The sequence below is a fragment of the Astyanax mexicanus genome, chromosome 8 (genome assembly GCF_023375975.1).
Source record: "Astyanax mexicanus isolate ESR-SI-001 chromosome 8, AstMex3_surface, whole genome shotgun sequence".
Lineage (NCBI taxonomy): Eukaryota > Metazoa > Chordata > Actinopteri > Characiformes > Acestrorhamphidae > Astyanax > Astyanax mexicanus.
In genome coordinates this window covers 24,571,605-24,596,989 of record NC_064415.1, presented here as the reverse complement: position 1 = coordinate 24,596,989, position 25,385 = coordinate 24,571,605, and the positions used below count along the sequence as shown (strand labels likewise).

The window sequence follows — 25,385 nt, the reverse complement described above, 5'->3', positions numbered from 1 at the left end:
ACACAAACATATACCTATAAATAGCAAAATCAGAGAAACTAATTTAGAGACTTAAGTGGTCTCTTAATGTTTGCAAGAGCTGTAGATCAACTAAATTGTTGTTTCAGATGACTGACTATACAGCCTTAATCTATCATTGCCTGTTTCTAATATAAAAGCATCAGAAGAGTCAAACACACACTGAACTAGCCTCTGCACCACTGTAAAACAGTTAAAAATAAGCCGTGTTGTATATCAAACACAGCTACAGGTAACTGTTTTAAATGGTCTTAAGAGTTAAATCTTTTAAATGCCCCCATTTGCTTAAACTAGGCATATTTAGGAGAGGGCTCTCCTCTGTGGAATTTAGATTTATTGTTGTACTAAAAACAAAAAAAAATCACTACTTGCTTTTTTCTAAAGACAAAATCACCGAAGATGGCAACACTGCGTGTAACTGCTGTCCTAAAGATTGTTGTTACCCCTGAACTGCTGCAAGAGAATTACGTCTGATCATACAATCAAAGCCTAAATTTCCAAATTCATTAAAACGTCCACAGAAATCTTCTATATGTGAATATGAAAGTGTGTGAAAGTGTTAATAGTTGGAGAGCACTCTTGAATATTGACAAGTCCTTTAATATCCATACTAGGGCCACAACTAGGGCTGCAACTAATGATTATTTTGGTAGTCAACTAATCTGATGATTATTTTTCCGATTAGTCGATAAGTCAACTATTATTTTTGCTCTAAAAATAATAGAAACAGCTGATCATGAGATTTAAAAGGCATTTAAATTTCTAAATGTTGTTTAAACGTGGAAAATATTGTTTATTTTTACATTACATTACATTTGGCAGACGCTTTTGTCCAAAGCAACTTACAATAGTCAAGTACAAAAAATAATAGAAGCTAAAGGTAAAAACATATTTAGATAGGGCCTAAAGAAGGTCAAAGGGAAATAATGGGATAGAGGAGTGAAGGAGGTGAAGAAGGAAATGAGGTTAGAAGTAGTTAGTGTGTTAGAGGTGTTAGGAAAGTAAGTGCTCTTTGAAGAGCTCTGTCTTCAGGAGTTTATTTAAGATAGCGAGAGATTCTCCTGATTTGGTAATGGAAATTTAATGAGTTAATATTCAATCTGTTGTGTTTGGGCCCTTTTGAAGACTAAGTTGAGTATATACTGTGTGAGTGAGCCATTTTCCCATCTTCCATTGCGCTCCGCTTCTGTCACCAGCACTTTGTATAATGCATTACTGTTACATATTGCGAGAACACACAACAAATTATATTTCACAGCTTTACTACAGAGACTGCACACAAATCCACATCAGTAATAATAATACTAATAATTATCATTAAAATAAAAATTATTATTATTGTATGTCCCGAGTATACATTTACAGATTCCTCTCTGGAGGAGCTGCAGAATTTCTCTGACTCCTGAACTTGATTTACCTTGCCCTCAGTTTACTTATGAAGAACAAAGCCATATTGCTTTGTCATCAGCAGGGCTTGAGTTACAACCCAAACACTCACACGCACCAAGATGACAAACCGTACAGGACTCAAAGACATGCAAGAAAACAAACTTTAACAGGAGGAATGTGGGGCTTTGGCAAGTGAAGGCTGGACAGCGACTTTCTTAGGAGGTTACTGGGGTTTAAATCTCGGTTAAGCCCACTGCCAACATTCCACCTCTGTAGGAGACATCAGAGTACCCTACAGAAACCAGACCATCCCCTGCGCTCTGCTGCCACTTAGAGGACAAGTGCGAAAAGGAACAGAGAAAAGTTTTTCACACTCCAATCTGCAGTAATTAAAATAAACTGAAATAAATTAAGGTTCCATGATGTGAGAGAACAACAACTAACTGATCATTTATTTGAATCTATTATTCTGGAAGGCTGTTGGAGATTGTCTCAATTTCTACCTAAAATTTTATGTTACTGGAGACCTGGCTTCGATACATCAGCTAAAAGATGCATGTGCTGACCAACATTACTTTGTGTGTCAGTAATGAGAGGAGAGAGCACCATCTACCCACTACTGAAAGCATCTAAAAAAATTAGAATATCATTGAAAAGTTACTTTATTTCAGTAATTCAGTTCAAAATGTGAAACTCATATGTTATATAGATGTATTAAACACAGAGTGATCTATTTTAAGCATTTATTTTTTTTTATTGATGATTTTGGCTTATAGCTAATGAAAACCCAAAAATCAGTGTTTTTGAAAATTTGAATATTATATAAAACCAACTGGTACTTTTGGCAGTGTGGGCAGTGTGCCGTGTCCTGCTGGAAAATGAAATCTCCATAAATCTCCATAGAAGTTGTCAGCAGAGGGAAGCATGAAGTGCTGTAAGATGTTCTGGGGGAAAAAAACGCTGCACTGACTTTATACTTGATATAAAACACACACAGTGGATCAACACCAGCAGATGACATGTCTCTCCAAACCATCACTGATTGTGGAAACTTCACACTGGACCTCAAGCAGCTTGGACTGTGTCTCTCTCCACTCTTCCTCCTTGAGTCCTTCCTTTGATTTCCATATGAAATGCTGGAGAAATTTACTGATGGAGACATTCCATGTCATCTGCTGTGTTTTTCTATAAAATCTTACAGCACTTCATGTTTCCCTCTGCTGACAACTTTTATAGAGATGCAGATTTCATTTTCCAGCAGGATTTGGCACACTGCCCACACTGCCAAAAGTACCAATCGGTCTTATATAATATTCAAATTTTCTAAAACACTGATTTCTGGGTTTTAATTGGCTGTAAGCCATAATTATCAACAATAAAAGAAATAAACGCCTAAAATAGATCACTCTGTGTGCAACACATCTATATAATATATATGTGTTCACATTTTGAACTGAATTACTAAAACTTTTCCATGATATTCTAATTTTCTGAGATGCACCTGTATATGCTGCCATAATATAAATACAGGAATCATTCATTCAACAGGTCGTATTAATAATGTGCTTTCTGTATCCAAAACTGCAATGAAATGTATTATATTGGGCAGATATCCTGTGTTCTCTGTGTATGACCATACATCTGCTCTTACTATTCTGTGGGGGAAAAAAAATTAAAAGAAATATATATCTAAATATATACATATATAAATATCATGCTTTTGAGGTTTACCCACTATACACATCAAATGTGCTCCTATGCTCTTAGATTAGCCCTTAAACTAGCATCTTTTCTAACAGCCTCACAGCACCTGACGTGTCTGCCCCACCAGAGTTTCCCCTTTACAAAATGAGAAGAGAAGACATACAGACACAGCTTTTCTTTTTAGAAGGTAGCTGTTTCCCCACAGCACTCCTACATTTTGGTTTTGTGTTTGAAATCTAGCTGGCTAAGCTTGAAATAGCCTTTAAACCACCTTTTAATGTTGGATTATCATAGCTAGCTGCTTTAGGAGCAGTAACTAACTCTGACAGCATCCACGTTGATTACAATACAAACATAAACCATTTAATATGAACTAATGGGACATTTTAACTCAAAGGCAGGAGAAATAAACTTTTGAAAGTGGGTGGGTGGGTGGAAACTTAAACTGTAAAAAAAACAGGAGTGATCTTTAACTTTATCACACCTTTTGACAAGCAGAAAAGAGGATAAATCGGGATGATTCATCACTGAACTACTGATTTAACTGATTTAACACACTTCCCAAGCTCTTGTTTAGAACAGGGAGTACAGGGACAAGGTCCAGAGCACAACTATTGTCTTGTGCAGCACGTTCAAGTGATCAAGTGTTCAAGTGGAGTTATGCTGCCCAGAAAGGAGCTGGAGGAGACGGGTCTAGTCCAGACTTAGCCGTGTGAGCCAGTGAAGTGCAGCTGATGTCTTGACCTACATGCAGACGTTATCATCTCAGCAGCTAAAGCCAGCGGCTCAGGGCGCATGCCAGAGAGGCATCGCGGTAGCTCAAGAAGAAATCTGGCTCAGATGTGACCACAGATGGGGGACAAAGCCGAGCGGGATGGAGTTCAGCCCGTCACCTTCTGAACTCTGACGGTAATGCATGTGGCTGACTGAGCGCTGACCGGTGCCAATTAGAAAACTCAGCAAATCCTGATATGGATATCTGTCTGCCAGTGTGTGGCTGAGAATGTGAGCTTAAGTGCGACAAACGCTGACAGTGCGGTTCGAGGGAGAGCGGCTTAACGCTGTAAGCCGGCCTCAGCCAGAGGCCACCAAGAGGTTAGTTCAGACACCTCAGAAAGTGTTTAATTAAAAGCACATCAGCCAGTGCTTAGCGTTCAAGTGTTTCATTATCCCTCTGGCGCATGGCCCGTCCAATCACATCCCAGACCAAATGAACGTGTGATCAATACTACACACTTATATGAGTTGATATGTTTGTTTACAGTCTAGCAGACAAGTGAAGGTCAGATTCATGCTTGGATATGAAAAAGTACACAACTAGTGAGAAACCGCAACCGAATTTGCGCAATACATTGTTCGGGAATCGTGTGTGCTGCTATACGAGCGTCAGAGAGACAACATACAAACAAGAGGCATCCTGACTGACAACAGATGTTCCAGATGAGTTTCCATGGATATTCCAGAGTGTCACATTCACACGTTCCAAAAAAGATATAAATCTCTGGCCTGTCCTCACCACCATCAAGGTCATCCTAACATATTTTCATATACTGCATATACTGCAATTACAACAGATAGCAACATAAATCATACTTAGGCTAATCCTGTGCAGTGTACTGAGTGTAATGAGACCTCAAGAAATGTGGAGGACACTGTGGATATCATTCAATAAGAGGTAAAAGCACTACAGCAGCCCAAATATCATTAATACAGTCAGTATTGCTGATAGAACGCACTACTGAGCCGCAATGAAGAGTAATAAATTACCAGAGAAATAGATGAGTACAGACGCACCGCATCCCACAAAATGAGGAAGACCAAACAGGTAGAAAGATCCATTAAAACAAACAGCTGGAGACTAGACGATATGGCCAAAATGTATATTACAACATATTTTTCTAATTTTGGTCAATACAATATACTGTAATTCCGCAATTAGTATAAACAGCATAATGTGAAGTACATTTTAACGCAGTGAGGTCTGGGTCTCTTTTTCAAGAAACTATAATAATTCAATTAATTCAATTCATATTAGGACCGCATACTGTCGATACAATAAGAAAACATATCACAATATGATAAAATATCACACTATTGCTTTGAGTACCACTAGGTGTTATAAATAAAAGTCACAGTTTAAGGGTGAATATTACTCCTTTAATACTGTTGCTCAGATCATAAAAAAACAGTTAGGGAGATGGGCATGAGTTGGGGTGGGGTGGTAAACAATAAAATCCTCAAAGCAATGCTCTAAAATCTACAAGAAAGTCTTCAATGGACAGTCGAGACAGTTACTGCAAAATAAGAAGGACAAATTCTTTTTGAATACCACTGCTTGACCAGTCATAAAAAAAATATTGGACCATCTAAAGTGTGCATCAAAAGGAAAAAACAAACGGACAAAATGACAGAGTATTAATACCCCAGCAGGTGATGGGTGAGGGGGTCTATCTTTTAGGTCCATGACCGGAACATGACCGCCATATTTTGTTTCGGACATAAAAGGGTGTCTTGGGACTTTTGGCCCTGTATTGTCCCAAAAATAATAGTAACAATAACAACTGTAATTATTTATATTTTTTTCTCTCCAATTTAGCTAGGCCAATTGGCCCACCATTAAGCTGCTAGCCAGCTGTATATCCCCTATCACTAGCTACTTGGTTCTAATACATCAGACATGATCGACATCACCCTAGGAGTGATGAGGGGAAAGAGCACCATCTACCCACTCAGAGAGAGCAAGGCCAGTTGTCCTTTCTCAAGGCTCTGGCAGCTGACCGCAAGCTGCATGACCTGGGTTTGAATCAAGGATCTCGCAATCACAGTGGCATCGCTTATTATTATAGTGTACAATAAGTCAATTACCTAATTACTGCAACAATACTTTTGTCTGTACATGTCCAAGAAAAAAATATATATATTGCATTAATTTATTTTAAACGTAATCTAAACCTGATATAGACTAGTTAAACTAAACTAAAATATGCATAATACAATGGTTCTCAACTTCTGACTGGAGGTTCACAGAGAAGGCCAATTTGATTGATTATTTTGCAGATTTGAGTTTAATTCCATAATCATAACAGCCCTTTCTGGAAGACGTTATATTGTGCATATTGTGAACCCATGGTCACAGCGGTACTTTTAAACGTGAACAGGGGCTGTTCTTCATAACCGATCCCTATTCTTCATATTGTCTTTCGCAATCCCCTCGTCGCTCTCCCGCCACTCCATCCTTCCCCAGCTGTGGACGCAGATTATCCCACAGTGCTTTCTGTGGGCGTGAGATTGTGGTTGCAGTAACACGTCTTCCATCTCCACTCGCCCGATACAGACAGTGTGAAGCAATAGTCCCTTCAAGATGGAGGAAGAACACTGGCAACCGATGACAAGCACACATCCTTGCGTACAAACACAAACACACACAAACACACACCCATGCATTCATAATATAATAATGAAATGCAGGAGTCCTCCAGATAGACGCAGCAGCAGCAGAAATGGCCCAAACAGCACAGTAACACAGCTGAGGTCGATGGACGTCAACCAAGCGCGTCTCTGCAGCTAGTGGTCCTCTACGTCAGTGAAACGAAGCTAGAACAATATGTTGTTAGGGAAGTGATGAAAAGACCCCTGCACTCAGTTACATAAGTTAGCAGATCCACAGCGAGGTGTCCAGTTCATCAAAATGAATTTTCACAAAGGGTCCAGCAGCTACTCATCGATATGGGAAATGTACGAGAACAGAGTGTTACAAACACAGTGCAGATGTGAGTGGAAAGACTGAATATCAAACAAGGGATTAGGGCTGTCACTATTGATTATATATTATAGCAGGACACTGGAGACAAGTCCTTACCACTTTTTTGAAATGTCCGATCATGTCCCCACCGTTTGATTTATTAAACTGTAGTCTGTCTCAACATCTTGAAAATAACCATTTGTGGCAGAACTCTGTCTAAACACTTTCTAAAGAAGCCAAACATCCATGTGGGAAAGTATTTTAGATCAGGATTAAATTGACACATGACAAGACAAGAACAACAGCGCCGTGATGGTGGACCAGCTTCTTATATAAGCTTTCAATAATCCTCAAATACGTTACTGGAAACTAGCAAGAAAGTAGGAATCCTTTATACAGACTTTATACAGGGACACATGATCAAAAACACACTTTTGCATGGATATTTGAGTAGCTGGAGTGTCTACCAACTCACAAACCATGAAATTAGCCAACCCTTTTAGTCTCTTCTTGGCTACATAAAAAAGAGAAACATGCTTTTGTGATTTTTGCTCCTTTTTCGTATTACAAGAGAAGACAATACAATTACCCTGACTCTTCAACTGAGTAACTTCACCCACAACCTGAGAAGAAGCAAATACTGTTCAGATGTATCCATTAGCAACAATATCAGTAGCAGAACTGTATTATATGGGTGGTGGGGCATTTATTCTCAGCACTGCAGTGACGCTGGTATGGTGATGTGTGTTAGTGTGTGTTGAGCTGGTATGAGTAGATCAGACACAGCACTCTCCAGAGAGTCCGCTAGCTGCCCTACACTGTAAAAGGTTAAATCACTACTTCCTTAAATAAAATAAGTAAACTTTACTCATTTCATAATCGACAGTGCGCCTTTTGTATGAATTCTACCAGTCAGGTATTAAGGAGCAGTAAAGCCAGTCTGCTAAAGAACAGCGTTATGAGGGCGAGTTAGCATTAGCCGCTAATCAAATGGCTAGCATTTTCGCTGTTCAGAGGTGAGTATATTGGACTGTAGTCTGCGTGTTTGCCATGTTAAAACAAGCTACATTGTACAAACCGACAGTTGATAGTACCATGAGTTACCAGAGCATTCAGGGTTTCTCTATCTAGCACTATCGGGCAGCATTTACATCCAGGGGCAAATGCTAATGCTGCTGCACCCAGCCTTAATGCTGGAGAAGCATCACTGAAAACTCACCCTTAAGACAAAATATTGGAAATCTAAGCTTACTGTAAACCGTAACTGTTTTCAGGAGATAAATCTGACACATTTGACTTAAAAAAAAAATATATATATATATATATATATATTTTTTTTTTTTTTTAAGAATTACAGTTTAGACACTTACCCCTGCTTTCCCATTATAAGGGAAACATGGTGACACCCTTACTAACTTCGATGTAGGCATCCTTACTAGTGTTGCTACATGCACCTTACAATCCGGTGCGCCCTAATCTAACACCATATTAACCTCTTTATCTTGACTATTGGTTCCTGATATACACCTCGCCATCAGTGTGTAGTCTTTCCCACCAAAAATAATGCCAGGAACCAATTGTTACATTAACATTGGTAATATAAGTTAACAACGTGCAAATTAAATTTTACAATGTTATTTGAAATAAAACTGTGTTTAAGTGTACTAAAATTGTAGACATCAATAAACAAAACTTGAAAAAACAGTTTTATTTACATGATCTGCTAAAAAAATAAAAAATCAACTTATAAATTGTACAGTGTACTAAAACCTACCTACTTTTTTTTTACTGAAGAATGCTGCATTTAGTCAAGCCTAAAGACTTGTGCACTGTATTTTTACCAAAGCAGGTCAGAGACATAATTTTTTTAGATCCATGTGAACTGTGCTAACTTGGGGTATAACACGGAAATGGGCTATAATAGAAAATGTAGTTCATATAAATGTCTGTGTAAATCTTATTGTAGTTTCACTGTAACAGCATTCAAACTATAAAGAAGGCAGGAGAAGCTTAGCTACTGACTAAAAATCTAAAATAAAACTGCAAACACTTTACCTCGCTCTGTTATTTTTGTTACAGCTCTCCTTTAATAATTATTATTGAATTTGTAGGACCAATTTGATTTAGAGCATTATTAATGTATAAGTAACAGTATCACAATATGATGTGTAGATGCTCAGGCAAGACAGTTTATCATGATTATCATCATTATTTAGGCCTACAATTTGCCCATTGCTAATAGGTTTTAATGCAAATTACTACCATAATTACACTAGCTACTTTAGCCGAGCAGCTCCAATACAAAACTGCAGGGCTGAACTTGGTCTTGATCTGGGCTTATTGATTATGTATAAGGATGATTGGAAATTCTGACTTTTCTCCAAACTACTGATTTAATGAAAGTATGTGCACCCGCTAGACTAGAACCCACAATCTGACCACAACACCACACACAGCTTTCGCTCTCCCGCTGAGACGAGCATGCGAACCCTCCTGCGACATCGTCTTGGCGTCTGCTGTGCCACACTGTTTGTTTACTGGGAAAAGCAACTGCTCCATAATGAGCAGAACTGGTAGTGATTAGGACAGAAAAAGAGAGGGAAAAAGAGAAGCAGTGAGGAGAGGACAGGAACACAGAGATAATTCCTAAAAAGAATTGAGGGGTGGGAGAGAGGGAGAGGAAAGAAAGAAAGAAAGAAAGAAAGAAAGAAAGAAAGAAAGAAAGAAAGAAAGAAAGAAAGAAAGAAAGAAAGAAAGAAAGAAAGAAAGAAAGAAAGAACATGCATTCTAAGAGGCTTGGGGACTTGGTGCCTTTTCGGCATTTGAAATGGCTCCATGTTCTTCATCTTGGACTAATAACCAGTAAAACGAAGCAGGACTTTCTGCATTCCACTGAAAAGTCAGCTCAATTTCTCTCATATGTGAGTTCCCTCAGTCTTTTCCTTAACTCTGCAGTTTTGTCCTTGAAGTAGGGCCCTTGTGTACACACACGCACACACACACACTTTCTGCAGTGCAACTGTCCTCTAGCGTGAGGTTAATGCAACCCAAATCAGCCTTTAATTCACAACAGGTTGGAAGTTCTGTGTCCAATAAATTAGAAGATAGGAACAGAGATAAGGATTGGAAATAAAAAAAAAAGAAAAGAAAATGAATTTCATAAACCACAACAGTAGCCCAGCTTCTACCCTTCCTTCAGTGACCTAAATCTGGGGTCAACCCTTTTAGGCCTGTGTTTGTAATTTTATTATAATTTTTAAAGTTAAGCATATTGTGTGTATGGACAAAAGTACCGGGACACCAGCTCATTTATTCCTTTTTTTCTTTTTAAATAATAATAAAATAAAAAGAACAATCACCTCTACTCTCTAGGTATTAATTTCTACTAGATTTTGGAGTATTGCTGTGAGGATTTGATTGCTTTAAGCAACAAGAACTAGGCAAGAGTTCGTGAGGTTAGGATGTTGGCTAATCATCACCCCACCTCATCCTGAAAGAAAGTGGATCAACTGTGCCACACCTGAGTGATGAAGGGATTTATACCACTCTATCAAGCCCATGTTTTATTGGCATTAGACATAGTGCCAATAGCACCAGATTCATGTTTGTCTGCTCTAGAGAGTCCTATTCTATTGGCTATACTTATCTACAGGGACTAGACTGTAGCTGAATGCATTCGAAAGTAGCTGAACGCATTCAATATAAGGGGTCAGGGGTGCAACTGCATACTTTTTGAGGTGTAAGCAAACATACTGCATACCCCCCCTCCCCCAAAATTATTTGTAGATGCAGAATATCAGTTACGTAATATAAAAACAGCGTTGGCAACCCAACTTTATCCTTGAACTGGCTCAGTGATTCGCGTCAAGAGATTTTACATTCACAGTGGACAGTGGCCTGTCTCCTCATTAATAATACAGCTGAACTGAGTGAAACGATTCGGGGCTACTGGAAATGTTTTCGGGGCTAAAGCCCCATAAGCCCAGGCCAGGCAACGCCAATGTTTATTATCATACATAAACAAACAGCTCTTACAGAAAATGCTGACTAGAAATAATTTTCCGGCATCGATTTGGCGCCCCCTCTAGTGCAGAGCCCCCATGCGTCGCATACGCTGCATATCCCCTTTTTGCGCCACTGTAAAGGGTTTTGCTAAAAAGTACCACTATGGTCACTTCTTCTAACCTCAGTTTCTTTTTCCCTTTCCTTTTCTCCCCTATCCCACTATTTCCCTTTAGCCTTCTTTAGGCCTGCCTAAAAATGTTGAACTTGTATGTCCTCTATTGCTAATGTACATAATTAAATGAAAGTACTTTGAATAAAAGCATCTTCCAAATATAATGCAATGTAATGTAATTATTTACTGCCTTGTATTTAAGGGTCCAGTAGCGGCAGCTTAGTGGATGTGGGTATTGAACCCACAACCCTGTAATCACAGAACACAGAACTTTATCCACTGAACCAATAGTGCTACAAATCCATTATAAAATATTTATCATACTATGCTAACCATGCAGGGAAGGTGAACCTGGCACCTCCACAACTGCATCAAATGAAACCGGCAATGCACATCTTTTCACGGCCACTGACGCAATGTTACTATATGGCTTAATATGTTTGGAGGAGATCACTAACTGTTACCCCATTACTGTTACATCAGCCAACCGACACCCACACGGGTCAGCATGATGAGACTCACAGCATCAGACAGCTACAACATTGCTGTGAATGAAACCTGCAATTTTCTAAAGTTGGGGCTGAAGAATACATACTTCACTTACAGGATGAACTGGGTATAGTTCTTAAAAACATGATATCCTGCCTACTAACTTCAGCTTCACAGGATATACCAGTCTGATTACATACAATACACTGCCTGACCAAAAAAAATAGTATGTGCTCAAAAAGGTCAGCTGACTTCCTGAATATACTGAATGATCAGGTTATTCCATCAATGGATTTGGTCTTCCCTGATGGCACAGGCTGTGAAAAACAATACATAACGCTACAAGTATCTTAGAATCTCCTGAAAATAACATCCACCCTTTGTGAATGTTTCCTATAATATACTTTGTATTTTTGTTTTGTTTAATATAAGTATGTCAAAGTATCAAAATGTTCTGCAAAAATGATCTTGGGGCCTAAATGTTTAGCTGTTCTCGCCAATAGGAAGTACAAATGGAGAGCATGACAAAAAAAGTATTGCAACTAATTGGCTAACTGAACAAATAATCTGCAGATTGTTTGACTATTAATCTAGTCATTAGTTGCAGCCCTAGCTTTAATACGTTAAAAAACAGTTCACACTACCTTACAATCCCTAACAAGCCCTGCAAAAGCCCTGCAAACGCACTGAACACACACAAACACACAAACCAACCTGCTTCATGGCCGTTTCTCCGATCTTGTCTGAATGTTTGCGTATGCTCTCCAAGAAGTCTTTGAGGTCTGACATGGAAACGTCTCTGATGTGTGTGCGGAGGACCGGGATGTTCTCTGCCATGATGGCACAGAACCGGTAGCCCCCCGCCTTTGGCAGGCAGCTCTGCTCCAGCTGTTCCAGCGTGCACAAAGCTGGGTAGTATCTGAAACATGCAGACACACACGTTTAGCTTTTCAACGTAGACACATTTTTAAGAGTATTTAAAAGGAAGAGTTTAAGAGTGCATTCATTTTCACGGCACACACAAAGTATTTACAGAAATATTTTCACACAAAAACAAAAAGGAATCAGAAGTGGCAGATTCTCAAACACTTAAGCATAGCATAGTGATTTTATTCAGGTTTTACACTCTCTTTAATGATATGCACATTTATTTCATTTTTCTTTAAGCACTGATTATCTCCTCGATATGCTTATTTTATCAAAAAAATTTTCTCATTTCTCTTTCCCATTTTTTTTTTTTTTTACCCAATTTAGCTAGGCCGATTATCCCACCCATTCAGCTGCTACTCAGCTGTATAGAAGGGTGAAGAGTAGCAACTGAAAGAGCACCATCCACCCAGAGAGAGCAAGGCCAATTGTGCTCTTTCAGGGCTCTGGCAGCTTACAGCAAGCTGCATGACTGGGATTCCAACCAGCGACCTTCTTATCATAGTGGCAGCGCTTTAGATCTCTGAATTATATTATATTACCACTATCATATTGATTGCCCAGCTTTATTTGTAATAGATAATAGCAACTGGTTTCCTTGTCGCAACAGTTTGCTAACACACACAACATGCATATGTTTGCATTGAAGAGTGCAATAGTCGAAAGTTTTTTGCCTTCTACTGATCTCATTTTGGAGATTTTTGAGGTTTTTTTTGAAGGACAGAGGCGATACTGTTCTTTAATATGTATCTTAACTTTTTAATTTACCTTTCTTCCCTTTAATCATCCAGTAATATAATATTTTAACCCCAACACACAGTACACACTAAAGCCTTCTCTCTTTAGTGTAAAATGAATGGTAACATTCCTGGGTGACATTAATCCATACACGTATTATATGACACATGCTTCAGTTAGGCAGTTTACTTAAATATCATGCTAAATAAATAAATAACTACAACTACAAACGAGTAGAAACTCAAGAGAACACAAGTAACACAAGTGAAGTCAGTTCATGGTCTCAATGATCACAATGAAAGTTCTTACCACGATACTTTGCTATGTAAAACAACACACTACCAATAAAAATCAACTTTTTCCATTTTAAAAAGTACAGTTCTGTCATTTCCCAGCATTTATTAAATATGAATATTAGGTAAAAAGGACAAAAACACTAGAAATGTAATTTAGATTTATTTACTTAATCCATTCTATGTAACTAAAGACAGTAAACACGGGCGCCTGCATAAATCAATGGTCGACTCTCTGTGCATTTGGGAATGCATGCAGATGCACATGCAGTCTTTCAGCATTACACAACACTGCGCTCTGGAGAGAGAGCCGCTCCTGGCCGACCTCTCCACTACCCCAGGGCTAATGGCAAAACCAAGCTGGAGCGGGAGGCAGGGAAACACGGAGAGAAAAGATAAATTAAATAAAAACGGACACGAGATTTATAGTCTACGAGTCGCTCATCCTCAGGTCAGAACGAGGACGAAACTGAGCGATAGAGAGAGAAATAGAGAGAGAGAGAGAGAGAGCACACTTTAAACCATTCCCAAATCTGTTCATGAAGAACACGTAAGTCACAACTGTCACATGTTCCTCTACTTCAGCCTTTTAACCCTTTTTCACACATTACATTACAAATCATTAAAATAAATCAAAGCTCTAAAATATTAAAATAAAGTAGATCTGGGTCTGAGTCGAACGTCATTTCTGAAGCAGTTTCTCTGAGTAACCGATGGCCTTGACTAGATCACGTGAGACTTTTTATTTAATAACGGTATCAGCCTAAGTGCTTAAGTGCTATACAGGATGGTTTATTTGGTCATTTATTTAAACACAATTGCAAAATGAAAGGTGAGGATTCTTACACTGATCACCAAGCCTTCAAGAGTTAAAACTACTGATGTCTCTTCATTCTTTTTGAGTGTATAACAAAACGAACTCACTTCAGAAGGAAATAAATTCTGTAAAAGTATAATTTTTTGACATGTAGTTCACTATGTGCGCTTTACTACATCGTTAATTGGTCATCTTGATGATACATTTGACCTATCAGCTAAAATAGATCTTCTCAACAGGCCCCATCACTAAATCTATGGTTTCCTGAAGACTTTCCCCAAAGAAACTTTTAACCTAAATTGGAAATATTTGGGCAAACGTGGTCTCCTTTTTAGAATTATCTTAATTATCTAGGTTATTCTGTTGCCTGTTTGTCGTTACTGAACTTTGCTGCCCCAAACTGTCTGAATTTCTATGTTATTTAATGTAACAACTGGATTATTACTGCTGATAAATGAAAATAAATAAATAAATAAATTCTAAACTGTGTCATGCAAAATAAAGCTAAAAAGAACTTTACTTCAGCTTTTATTTATCCATCAGTTCCTAAAATTCCCAGCCACTTCCTTCTACTTTGATCGCCTGTCTCGGTCTGACAGGAACCCTCAACAGCATGACTCCTTCCACTGGTCATCTCCAGTCTGCTCAAGCCATCAGTCTCTCCGTCAGTTCCTCATTCTGTCCCTGGCTCTGAATCTCTCTGAATCCTCAGACTGAGTGGAGCAACAGTGCCGTTGGCTGGTCACGCTGAACGCGAGACTGATCTACAGGTCATACTGAAGGTTATGGAAGATTTTGATGGAAAGCACACGAAGTAGAGCTGAGCTCACTGTTCAATTCAACTTCCACACAACTAGTTAAACATCTAATCACATCATATTCACATTAAGTCAAGACTTAAAAATATGTTTAAAAATTGGAACTACAACCGTCGCCTATCCAAACCTGTATTTACACAATTAAATTAAATAACAGAATAGCGTATTTTTTGTCTATTTTTATACATTAGGCCCACTGGATTATAAGGTGCATTATGAGACACTAGTAAAATACAGGGGTGTCATGGTAAGCCAGGGCTATATTAGCTAATGGTTTGTCCCAGATTGCTTCTTTTAACACAGTAAACACACAGACTACAGTCCGATATACTTGCCTCTGAACAGCGAAAGAGCTAGCACCTAGTCAGCGGCTAATGCTGCTCCAGCAGTGCTAGCCAGGGTTAGCAGCAGGCTACGGGCGATAATACTCACCTCTGAATGGTGAAAAATCTAGTGCCTAGTCAGTTTAGCGAACTAAACTGACTGGTCAAATTTGTATATAAGGCACACCGGATTATAAGGATCACTGACTATTTTTTGGAAATAATAAAGGATTTTAAGTGTGCCTTATAGCGAAAAAAAAATATGGTATGTGTCTAAATGCAGTTACTTCAATTTGCACCCATTGCTCACACAGATGTGCAAATGCACACAGAGCATAAACACAGCATAAACACAGAGCTTGTCCAGTACCTGTACTGAGAAGCTTTGTCAATAGTATCAGTCACTGATGGACCAAAACATAGTTGAACATTTTCCCAATAACATTGTTCATACAGTCTATTTCTTAGTAATAGATTTAGCGCGCAAAGCTTTTAGTTATTCTCTTATAACACAGTGTGGGAATAAAGTAAGAATTGTTGATAAGTGATGCCTAATTTATATACAGAGAGAGCTGAGTTTTATTTATATCTTTTAATCTCTGCTGCCACCTAGTGCTGATCAACTGAACAACTCCAAAAAGAAAAAAGAAAAAAATGGCTTTACAACACAGAAACACTTACCTTTTGGCCCTCATCTGTTCCTGTAGTCTGCTGTACATTTCTAACACTGGAAGAGGAAAAGAGCAGAAGTGTTAGAAACAGAACAGCACAGGAGCGGTTTGTCAGCCTCCATATTTACTGTCACTAGATTATTGAATTGAATGCATATGGAGCATTTAAGTAGGACACTAGCAAAAAGGGCTGCAGCTTCTGATTATTTTTCTAGTCGACTAATCAGCTAGTAAATAATTTTTTTGATTAGGTGACTAGTCTACGATTATTTTTGCAATGCCCTCTCTCTCTCCCTATTGTGGGTTCAGCTCTATCAAGTTTTCTCTATCACTTAAAAAACACTAGCAATAAAATATTAAAAAACTAATAATAATAAATCCAAACATTAAAAAAAATTAAATTAAAGCCTTTGTCAAGGTCTTTTTTTTATGTGAAAGTCACAGCCAAGCGTATATTTACATTACATACACTGTTGTGTTATTAAATACTGATAATAATAAAATTGATGTATTGATTTCAGGTTAATGTTAAAAGTAATATTTGTAATAGGTAGGATGTGTGTTCCTTATACAAGTACAACATTAGTTTTCTTACATTTTTTTTATATCTGAACAGTATCTGGTCAAACATATATTTATATATATATATATATATATATATATATATATATATATATATATATATATATATATATATATATATATATATATATGAAATACTGAACAAAGAACAAAACTTTTTATTCAAGTAAAAATCAATTAGAAAAGAGTCATTTTTAAAAGAACTGAACAACACTGAGCTCTGAAGGCCACACCTGGTAGGCAGTGCGTGAGTTTGTCAATGGTGGTGGCGATGTTCCTCTGCTGCAAACGACACTGCCTCAACTCATCCATTGACGTCAGGAGCTACAATAGAAAAAACATATATACTTTGTAAAACTTTTTTTTCTGTCATGTAAAATGCAATTATTTACAGATAAAGGCTCATTAAGTATGTACCGTATGTGTGCAGTGACTTTTTAATCATTTGAAATGGACGTGTTCATTTTAATTTATATAGAAGGTATAAATGAGCTTTATAATGTAGACCTAGCAGTAGAACTGTTCTAAAATGTCAGTCAGATGTTTTATGTAAGGTGAGTCATACCTCCTTGCCATCACTCTGCAACTTCTGATTGGTCTCTGTTACCTGACCCTGAAAACAAGAAAAAAAAAAAGAAAACATACATTAAAAATAAAGCAAATTCCATTTAATTAAGCAATTTAGCCCGATATGGTCGGATGTGACTGAATTTCATGATCGGGTCAAATTTTTAGCTTCATCATGTGTCGTTTGTCATACAATGTGAGAGGGGAAGCGATGTCCGATTAATTGCCCAAACAAGCTGTGAATGAATAGTCTGGTGCGAGGAGGGATTAAGCAGTGTAAGCCATGTCTTATGAGCGGAGTTCTTAACGTCACAACCTGTTTCCCAAAATTCACTGCAAATATACCCATAAAAAATCCTTTCTTTTGGAGTGAAGGCATCTCTCATATGGATATATGATATTTCTTGCTTCTGGATAGATGAAGACACTTTTCTGAAGTAATAGCTAAAGTCCTTTTTATACACACATGTACACTGAAGTAGCATTATACCTCCAATTTCCTCTGTAAAATGGACAAACCGTAGAATCCACATTGACTCAGGGACCAGCGAGGCCATGTACGCATCTTCTTTTTACGTGGAATTTCAGCGCACAACAGGGCACAATTTAGCAAAGCTATGCACTTTCTCTACATTTTCTGCTAAACCGAGCACTTGTACACAGAAAGAGTTCTGCCTCTGGGCTGCGTTGACGTGCAGTGTGAGCCCCTATGTCACAGCATGTCAGTCGGACTGTACAGTGTGAGCATATGAATCGCAGACGTTGTTTGCACACGACAAACGATTCATACGTGCAGTGTGAACTCTCCACAAAAAAATAAAAAAAAATTGCACAGTGTTCGAATGGTGTTTAAAAACGTGAAAGTCTGTAAGCATTTTGAAAGCAAGTTTTTTTTCATACCCCTTATTTTCTGCATTTTAGTTATAACATAACATATATCTTTGTTCGTGTCTTTCCTTTGTTTTGCTCACCTTGAGTTTCTGGGCCTCTCCACGAACTTTGAGAAGCTCTGTGATTGAGTCCACAAAGCCCTGGAAGTGATGGTTGCACATCTTCTCAATCTCACGGTCATGGTTCCGAATCCGTCCCTCCAGCTTGTCCATGAAGAGTCCATGTTCTTGTCCATCGTAAACTGATCTGTGGGGAATTTAAATACAATTCAGACCACCTCACTTATGATTTCAAGATGCAACACAGATGCCACAGAACTGGGGGTGTGGTTGTTTTAGTTCTTAATTAAATGCCACAATCAGGAGCACAGGAGCACAGGAGTTCCTACAAGATCCAAAAGCATGGTAGCCTCTCATGATGACAGTATGAGAATGAGATCACTCACTGCTACTACTGCTTTTAAATAAATCCGTGTGAGAATAATTATCACTTTTTTATTTTTTATATGTACAATTTGGCTATTGTTTTGAATTTAAAGTATCGATAAAACAATACCCAACCATAATTGTGATAACTTAAAATATCAACATCTTACATCTCTGCTTAGCACATCAGATTCAACATTTAATTAAGAAGCCTCAATATTAGAGCAGAGCCCCCAAAACTGATGTTTTATTTTCTTTATCCTTACATAAAGTGTTCACACTTCATTATTTAATTCTTGTATTAGGATAGGAAAAATCATAAACTATGCAGGGTTTAGCTCTGGACTACCACTGTATTGCATGGAACCACTTTCCTACTGCTGCAAATTATCTCATTCTTTATCTACAGCAGGGGTGTCAAACTCATTTTTACCGAGGGCCACATCAGCCCCAATGTCCTCAAAGGGCCAGATGTAACTTATAAATGTATATAAAATGAATGTAACTACTCCTTAAATGTTAAATAACTCTGAATGTAGCACTTATTCAATTAAATTGAAATGTTTGCTTGTTGCTCTGTTACAAATCCGTTTAATTTGTCATGTTATAAAATCCCTAAACTCCATCAATCAAGGATGAAACTGTTCAAGTGAATAAAAAATATCATAAAACACAAATTAAAATATTAACAGTGATCAAAACATAATTTGACATACTAAAAAAGGAGGTTTAATTAGTATAAAATCAAGAATTGTGAGCTGATTAGAACATGTGTGACAGATTTTGCATTTTTTTTTCCTTTAATCAAACTAATGAAATGCTTTGATTACAATAAACATTACGGCAGCGTTTCCACATCAATTACCGCACTGCCTTGTAGTGGAGGAGAGGTAAGCTGTAACTTTGCGGGTAACACAATCGACATGCTTCTGACCTATTCATTTTTAGACACTAACACCTTTCAAGCTCTCAAGGGCCACATAAAAGAACGTGACGGGCCACATTTTAAGGCACATAAAAAAAGAAGAAGAATCAGTACACAAGCCTGTGGGCAAACGCATGCACCTACAGCAGCTGACCACCAGATGGCACCCCAGCATGAGAAACAACCTATCCATTCTCTTCACAGTTTAAACCATGAAACTTTCAGCTCAAAGCTGAACACTCATTCATCTGCAACATGAAATCGGATAAAATTCACTGAAAGGTGTCAGATTCTGTACTTTAAATATGCACAGATATGTATATTCAGATATCTGTATTGTTTGCGTAGAAAAGTTCCAAATCATTCCTTTCATTTACAAGCTGTGTGTGTTGCAAGATGTAAAAGTTGCATGCGAGGCGTTTAAAAACACAGAGAGGCAAAAAGGCTTCCATGATTCTGACCAGAAAGCGTGGTTTCACTTCCTGTGACCTCTGCTATACTCTGGAAACCTGTAGCACACACTCATTCCAACACCACCAAGAGGAAGAACGGGATACACAATCACAGTCCAGGATCGCTGTGTTCTACAGTGGAGGGGAAGAAAAGGGTCTCAGAGGACTTCTAATTGCTTCTTGCTGCTGCAGGTGGTCATATGCTTGATTATGAAGCCCCTGATGGGACATATCTTTTCAGCTCCATTATTCATATATGAGCACTTTGTATTTATTCAGGGTTCTTGTGGCATTTTAAAAGTCAAATTTAATGCTTTTTTAAGGCCTCAGTAAATACAATTTAAGACCAAAAATGTAGTCATAATTTCTTTTGGTATATTGAAAATCAAAACTTAATATTTCCCATTTTCTATAGGCTATATATTTTTGGGGTTCCATTGTGTACGGTAACGTAGCTAACCCGCCACTAATGTTAGTAATTTAGTTAGCTTGCTGCTATTGTTATGTTAGATACCTCGACGCTAATGTTAGCTAGCTCTGTGCTAACCTTTGTTTTCTCCCCGGTAATGTAAGATAGCTCGTCGCTAATGTTAGCTCCACTAGGTGCTAATGAAGCTAACTTGTCACTAACGTTAGTACGTTAGCTAGCTGGACGCTAATGTAGCTGGCACTCCGCTAATCTTAGTTCTCTCCCCAGTAAGGTTAGCTAACTTGACGCTAAAGTTAGTATGTTCTTTTCCACCGGTATTAAATGCACCTTCTTAAAATTTTAAACTTTTAAACAAATTTTGATGCAATACATGAGCTATCGTGAACGATAATCGCGTGTATGAATTTACATAATCGCCCAAGCCTAATAAATATCATTAAAAAAATAATTTCCAATATCGTAAAGCCCTAGTGGAGTGTCTAATAGAGGCCAAACAGTGTAATAGACACAGTGTTTGAAAAACTTCAGCAGCACTGCTACTGTGCCAATTTCTTAAACTATAATTGAATTATATCACAACAATATTCTGTGATTAAATCATGGATAAAATATCACAATTTTTTTTTTTTTAATGCTGGTCCTTAACTGTGTTTTTTGGAAGGGGATAAAAATAATGGTGTGGTTTACACCTGGCAAAATAGACTCTTTTTTTTTTTTTTTTTTTTTTTTTTACTGTACTTCAGAGGATTTTTGACGCTTTTTAAAATGGAAACGTGCCGTCAGCTGTGTGTTTTTGTGTGCATGACCACGCAAGTGTGAGAGTTGGAGAAAGAGAGAATCTTTGGGAATCTAAGCTTACTGTAAATAAACAGAAAGGGCTTTACTCACCAAATTTAGCAGTTTTCCTGGAGAGAAGCCTGTGTATATTAACATCCAGCGCTGATTTGAATTTGAAAGTTTTTTTTTTTTTTAAGAACTAAAGTTTTGTTTACGTAGCTTAGCTTTACTCAACTTAGTTAGGTCCCACTTTATAATAAGTGTCCCTAAGTACTATGTAGTTACATGGTAACAATGGATTGTTACCATGTAACTACATAGTACTTAGGGACACTTATTATAAAGTGGGACCCTTAGTTAACCACCAACAGCGAGATCTGATGAATTAGAAGTTAAACATAGTGACACCCCTGTTCCTTACTAGTGTTGCATAAAGTATGGCATATAATCTGGTGCGCCTCTTGAATGAAAAAAAAAGCCTTATAGTGCGAAAAATATGATAACTAACATGTTAAAGATTAACTGCATGCGTTAACACATTAAATGTTGACAGCCCTCATAATAATTGAATTAACAATAATTGTATAAATAATGGTGAAGTTCAAATAATGGTGAAGAAAACATCCATTTATTGTATAGTAATATGATGATGTAATTACTAGGGCTATGTATTGGCATAAATTTAGCAATACAATATGCATCACAATACAGGCGCTACAATTCAGCACATTGCAATATATTGAAATAATGTAAAAAAAAACACAATATAATGCAATACTTTCAAACTGGTATAAAAACACAATTATAAAATCTGAATAAAAGAAGAGTTTACTATTTTCATTCAGTCAGAACAGTGGGATCTAAGGACAGAGTAGAACACTGCTATATAGTGGTCACGTTTTAATCACAATACAAAAATCACAAAATTAACCACTAATCTTTACATCTAAGCTAGCAATGTAGAATTTTGAAAAAAAATTTACAGTTTTGCAAAACTAAATACCTCAATACTTTGATATATCAATATTTTCTTACATCCCTAGTAAATTACTGTGACAAGCCACATCAATTCACATATAACAGCATTGCAGTGATATTACTATTGCAAAGGCCAATCATTCAGCACATAGCTCTGAAGTGTGTGCCATCATACCATATAAATACACTAGTAAACCATACCAGAGAGACACGCTAATCATGCCCAGCTGCACCTGAGCCCTCCCTTCCTGTTAATACGAATATGCTCCCTTTAAAGCAGCTCCATCTTAATTTAACCATGGCTTTCCTGCACAAACACACAGCCTAAAATAGTTCAATAAATCTCGGGTTTGTCACAAACATCAAGATTAGAGAGGAGATGCTCAGATAATAACATCAGTTCTTTATCTGGAGTTAAAGGGAAATTATTTAGCACAGACTATTCACACAGCTTTTTATATTTATACTCTAAGTACAACACTACAAATTCCTTAAACATGCATGAGGACTACTTACGGATCTCAAACATCTACTGACGGACAGGTCAATATTAATTTGAGAATGCAAGATTAAAGAAATTTAAAGGCCTTCGAATTCTAAGATGACAGCATTAATTTACTCCTGGAGCTTTTATATTTAAAGAGTACATCCACTCACATTAGGGGCTCAATAATGACAATAATATGCTTGAATATTATGCTATGTTGCCAAGTTGCTCCTATGGTGTGTACTACACAGAGGTGTGTGTGTGTGTGTGTGTCCACCTCCTTCATAACTTTGTCAGAACGCAGAAGAGGGAACAAAGCAGCTTAAGTCAATGTTTTTGCAAAAATACATGCAAATATTGAGGGGGACAAAAATGATCAACATGCAATTAGCATACGATAAGCTGCTATTTTCATTATTGTGACCAGCCAATAGAACTGAACGCTGCCTTTACTAAAACAAAACCTATAAAAAAAATTTAACGCTATAAAAATCTAGACTTATAGTAAATACTGCATTACCTCACCCGTATTTCTGCACCACATTCAGCTATAATCCCAAATCAGTAACTGATCTGTGATCAGCAATACACTGGCATCCTGTCCAATCTGTAGGATTTTGATCTCCGGGTTAAACACATTTCACAATTGTTCAAATGGTGTACAAAGATAGAGAATGTATATAAGCAATCACAAAGACAGGGAGAGACAGGCCCAGCATTTACAAACAGAACAGAACCAAGAAGCATCTCATTTCTATTCATACCGAGTATATACTGCATTAATGACCACAGCTGCACATCCCAGCTGAGCTATGCTATTCAAAAGTAAACGGTCATCTGGAGCCACCAAAATCTCTATACTCTGAACGACACAGTGTTCCAAATCCTACATTTAACAACCTGAAAATATCCTACAATAGCATTTCTTATGCCATCATCATTCTAGTGCCAGTATTTGCAGTTCTGAGGATAGAGACATGCTGTCTGTCAAGCTGGTTCTGATTAGCTACCCTTGCCTAGATCTCTGCCAGAGCTGAGGGAGCTTAGGAGAACGAGGTCGTTCAAAAACTGAAATATGATCCTTGCCTTGAGCAAAGTTGGAGTATAAAAGCCCTCCAAGCCTCCCATAAAACGCTGCGAAAAAGTGTCGGTTTCTCTCTTTTGCTTCATATTCTCATGCAACAACGGATCGACACAGTGAAGCAGAAGTAAAGTGCATTATCCTGCATGAAGAAGTCATAAAGTTCACTGTGAAACTGGGGTATGTTCACGAAGACACATTTTATGTCTAATCTTTTTTTGTGTGTGATTTTCACTGTAATAAAACTTATTAATTACAGATGCACTGAATTTTCAGCAAACAACATTTCTTGGTTGAAAATTGAAAGAAGTAAAAAAACGCATAAATACCATACCAGATTATAAGACACATTATCAATAAAGATCACACCGAATTATCCCACATAGCTTGTTTTAACGTGGTAAACCCGCAGGCTAGAGTCCGATACACTTGCCTCTGAACAGCAAAAGAGCTAGCACTGTGGTTAGTGGCTAATGCTAATACTGCTCCAGGGTGCTAGCCTGGAACAGCAGCAGGCTACACCTCTGGATGGACAAAAAGCTAGCACGGTTAGCAGGTAATGCTAATACTGCTGGAAAACTAAACTGAACTCCTTACAATCTGCCTGGTAAAATTCATACATATGGTGCATCGGATTAAAAGGCGCACTGACGATTTTTGGGAAAATGAAAGGATTTTAGTTGTGTCCTATAGTGTGAAAAATATAGTAGGTGAAAAGCGATATAAAACAACATGAATTTGATTTAAATTTATGCAAGGGTGGAACAAAAGGCATAACTCATAAAACATGCAGCCAAAAGTTTCAGTAATGATATGTTGCTTGTGTTGCAGCCATACAAAATCAAATAAGTTAACTTACTGCAGAACGAGGTAAATCTAAACAGGAGACATTCTGGACATGGATTTATGTGGTTCCGTAGCATTTTAATGCATTAAACTGCATGTTAGAAGCTTGTATGAGTGCAAATGACCATTCTAAGTTAGGGTAGACATCCACTAGCACTGTTCTTCAATGCATTTTATCGTGCAGGATCTCTTGGCTTGCCGTGTGGGAGTGTCTGTGATGTTACTGACTTCAAACGAAGCAACAGAAGTAGGCAACCATAAGTTTAAGATTTTTTTATATCAACCTCATTGTAATCTATTGTTCTATAAATGCAGATTCTGCTGTTTTCAGCTACTCTTCTGTGGTTTAAAGTGTGTAAAAGTCACAGCCTTCACCACCCCAGGGGCTGCGTTCATTTCGACAAAGTTGAGCTTGCTGAACTTTTTCGCTGGACAACCCAGCATGCACCACGGCATGCTACAGCTCTCTCCAGCGGGCTAACACTGTCACAATTAGTGCTGGACGATATGGCCAAAATTTATATCACGATATATTCCTTAAATTTCGGTCGATACGATATAATTTCGATATTGATATAAATACTTTGAAGGCCTCAGAAAACTGCTAAGAAGCCCTGCAATCCCTGCAGCACTGCGAATTTAAATTATTATATAACTGTGTATTTGCACTTTTTGTATTGCTGGCATCAGATACCCTCATTATATGCACATCTATCTATCTATCTATCTAATGGAAATCTGTACCTACTACTGTCTGAAAATTTAATTTAAGACTTTAAAACCTCCTTTCACTTCCTTAAAACCTTTAATACTTTAGAAATAAAAGTAGTCAAAATAA

The 25,385-nt window shown here is 37.6% G+C and overlaps 1 protein-coding gene across 6 annotated transcripts in view; it reads right to left on the bottom strand.

The window, feature by feature from the left end:
* exoc6b (exocyst complex component 6B) overlaps positions 1-25,385 on the bottom strand; it is a 151,625-nt gene that overhangs the window by 106,658 nt on the left and 19,582 nt on the right. For all 6 annotated transcript variants that reach the window (XR_007440184.1, XR_007440183.1, XM_049482157.1 and 3 more), the window contains exons 2-6: positions 18,227-18,392; positions 17,254-17,301; positions 16,922-17,012; positions 16,117-16,162; positions 12,234-12,438 (exon numbers count right to left, since the gene is read on the bottom strand). Coding sequence is in view for 4 of the 6 variants with exons in the window: in XM_049482157.1 (XP_049338114.1) it covers positions 12,234-12,438; positions 16,117-16,162; positions 16,922-17,012; positions 17,254-17,301; positions 18,227-18,392 (556 nt within the window). In the remaining 2 variants the exon portion in view is untranslated. The remainder of the gene's footprint in view (positions 1-12,233; positions 12,439-16,116; positions 16,163-16,921; positions 17,013-17,253; positions 17,302-18,226; positions 18,393-25,385) is intronic.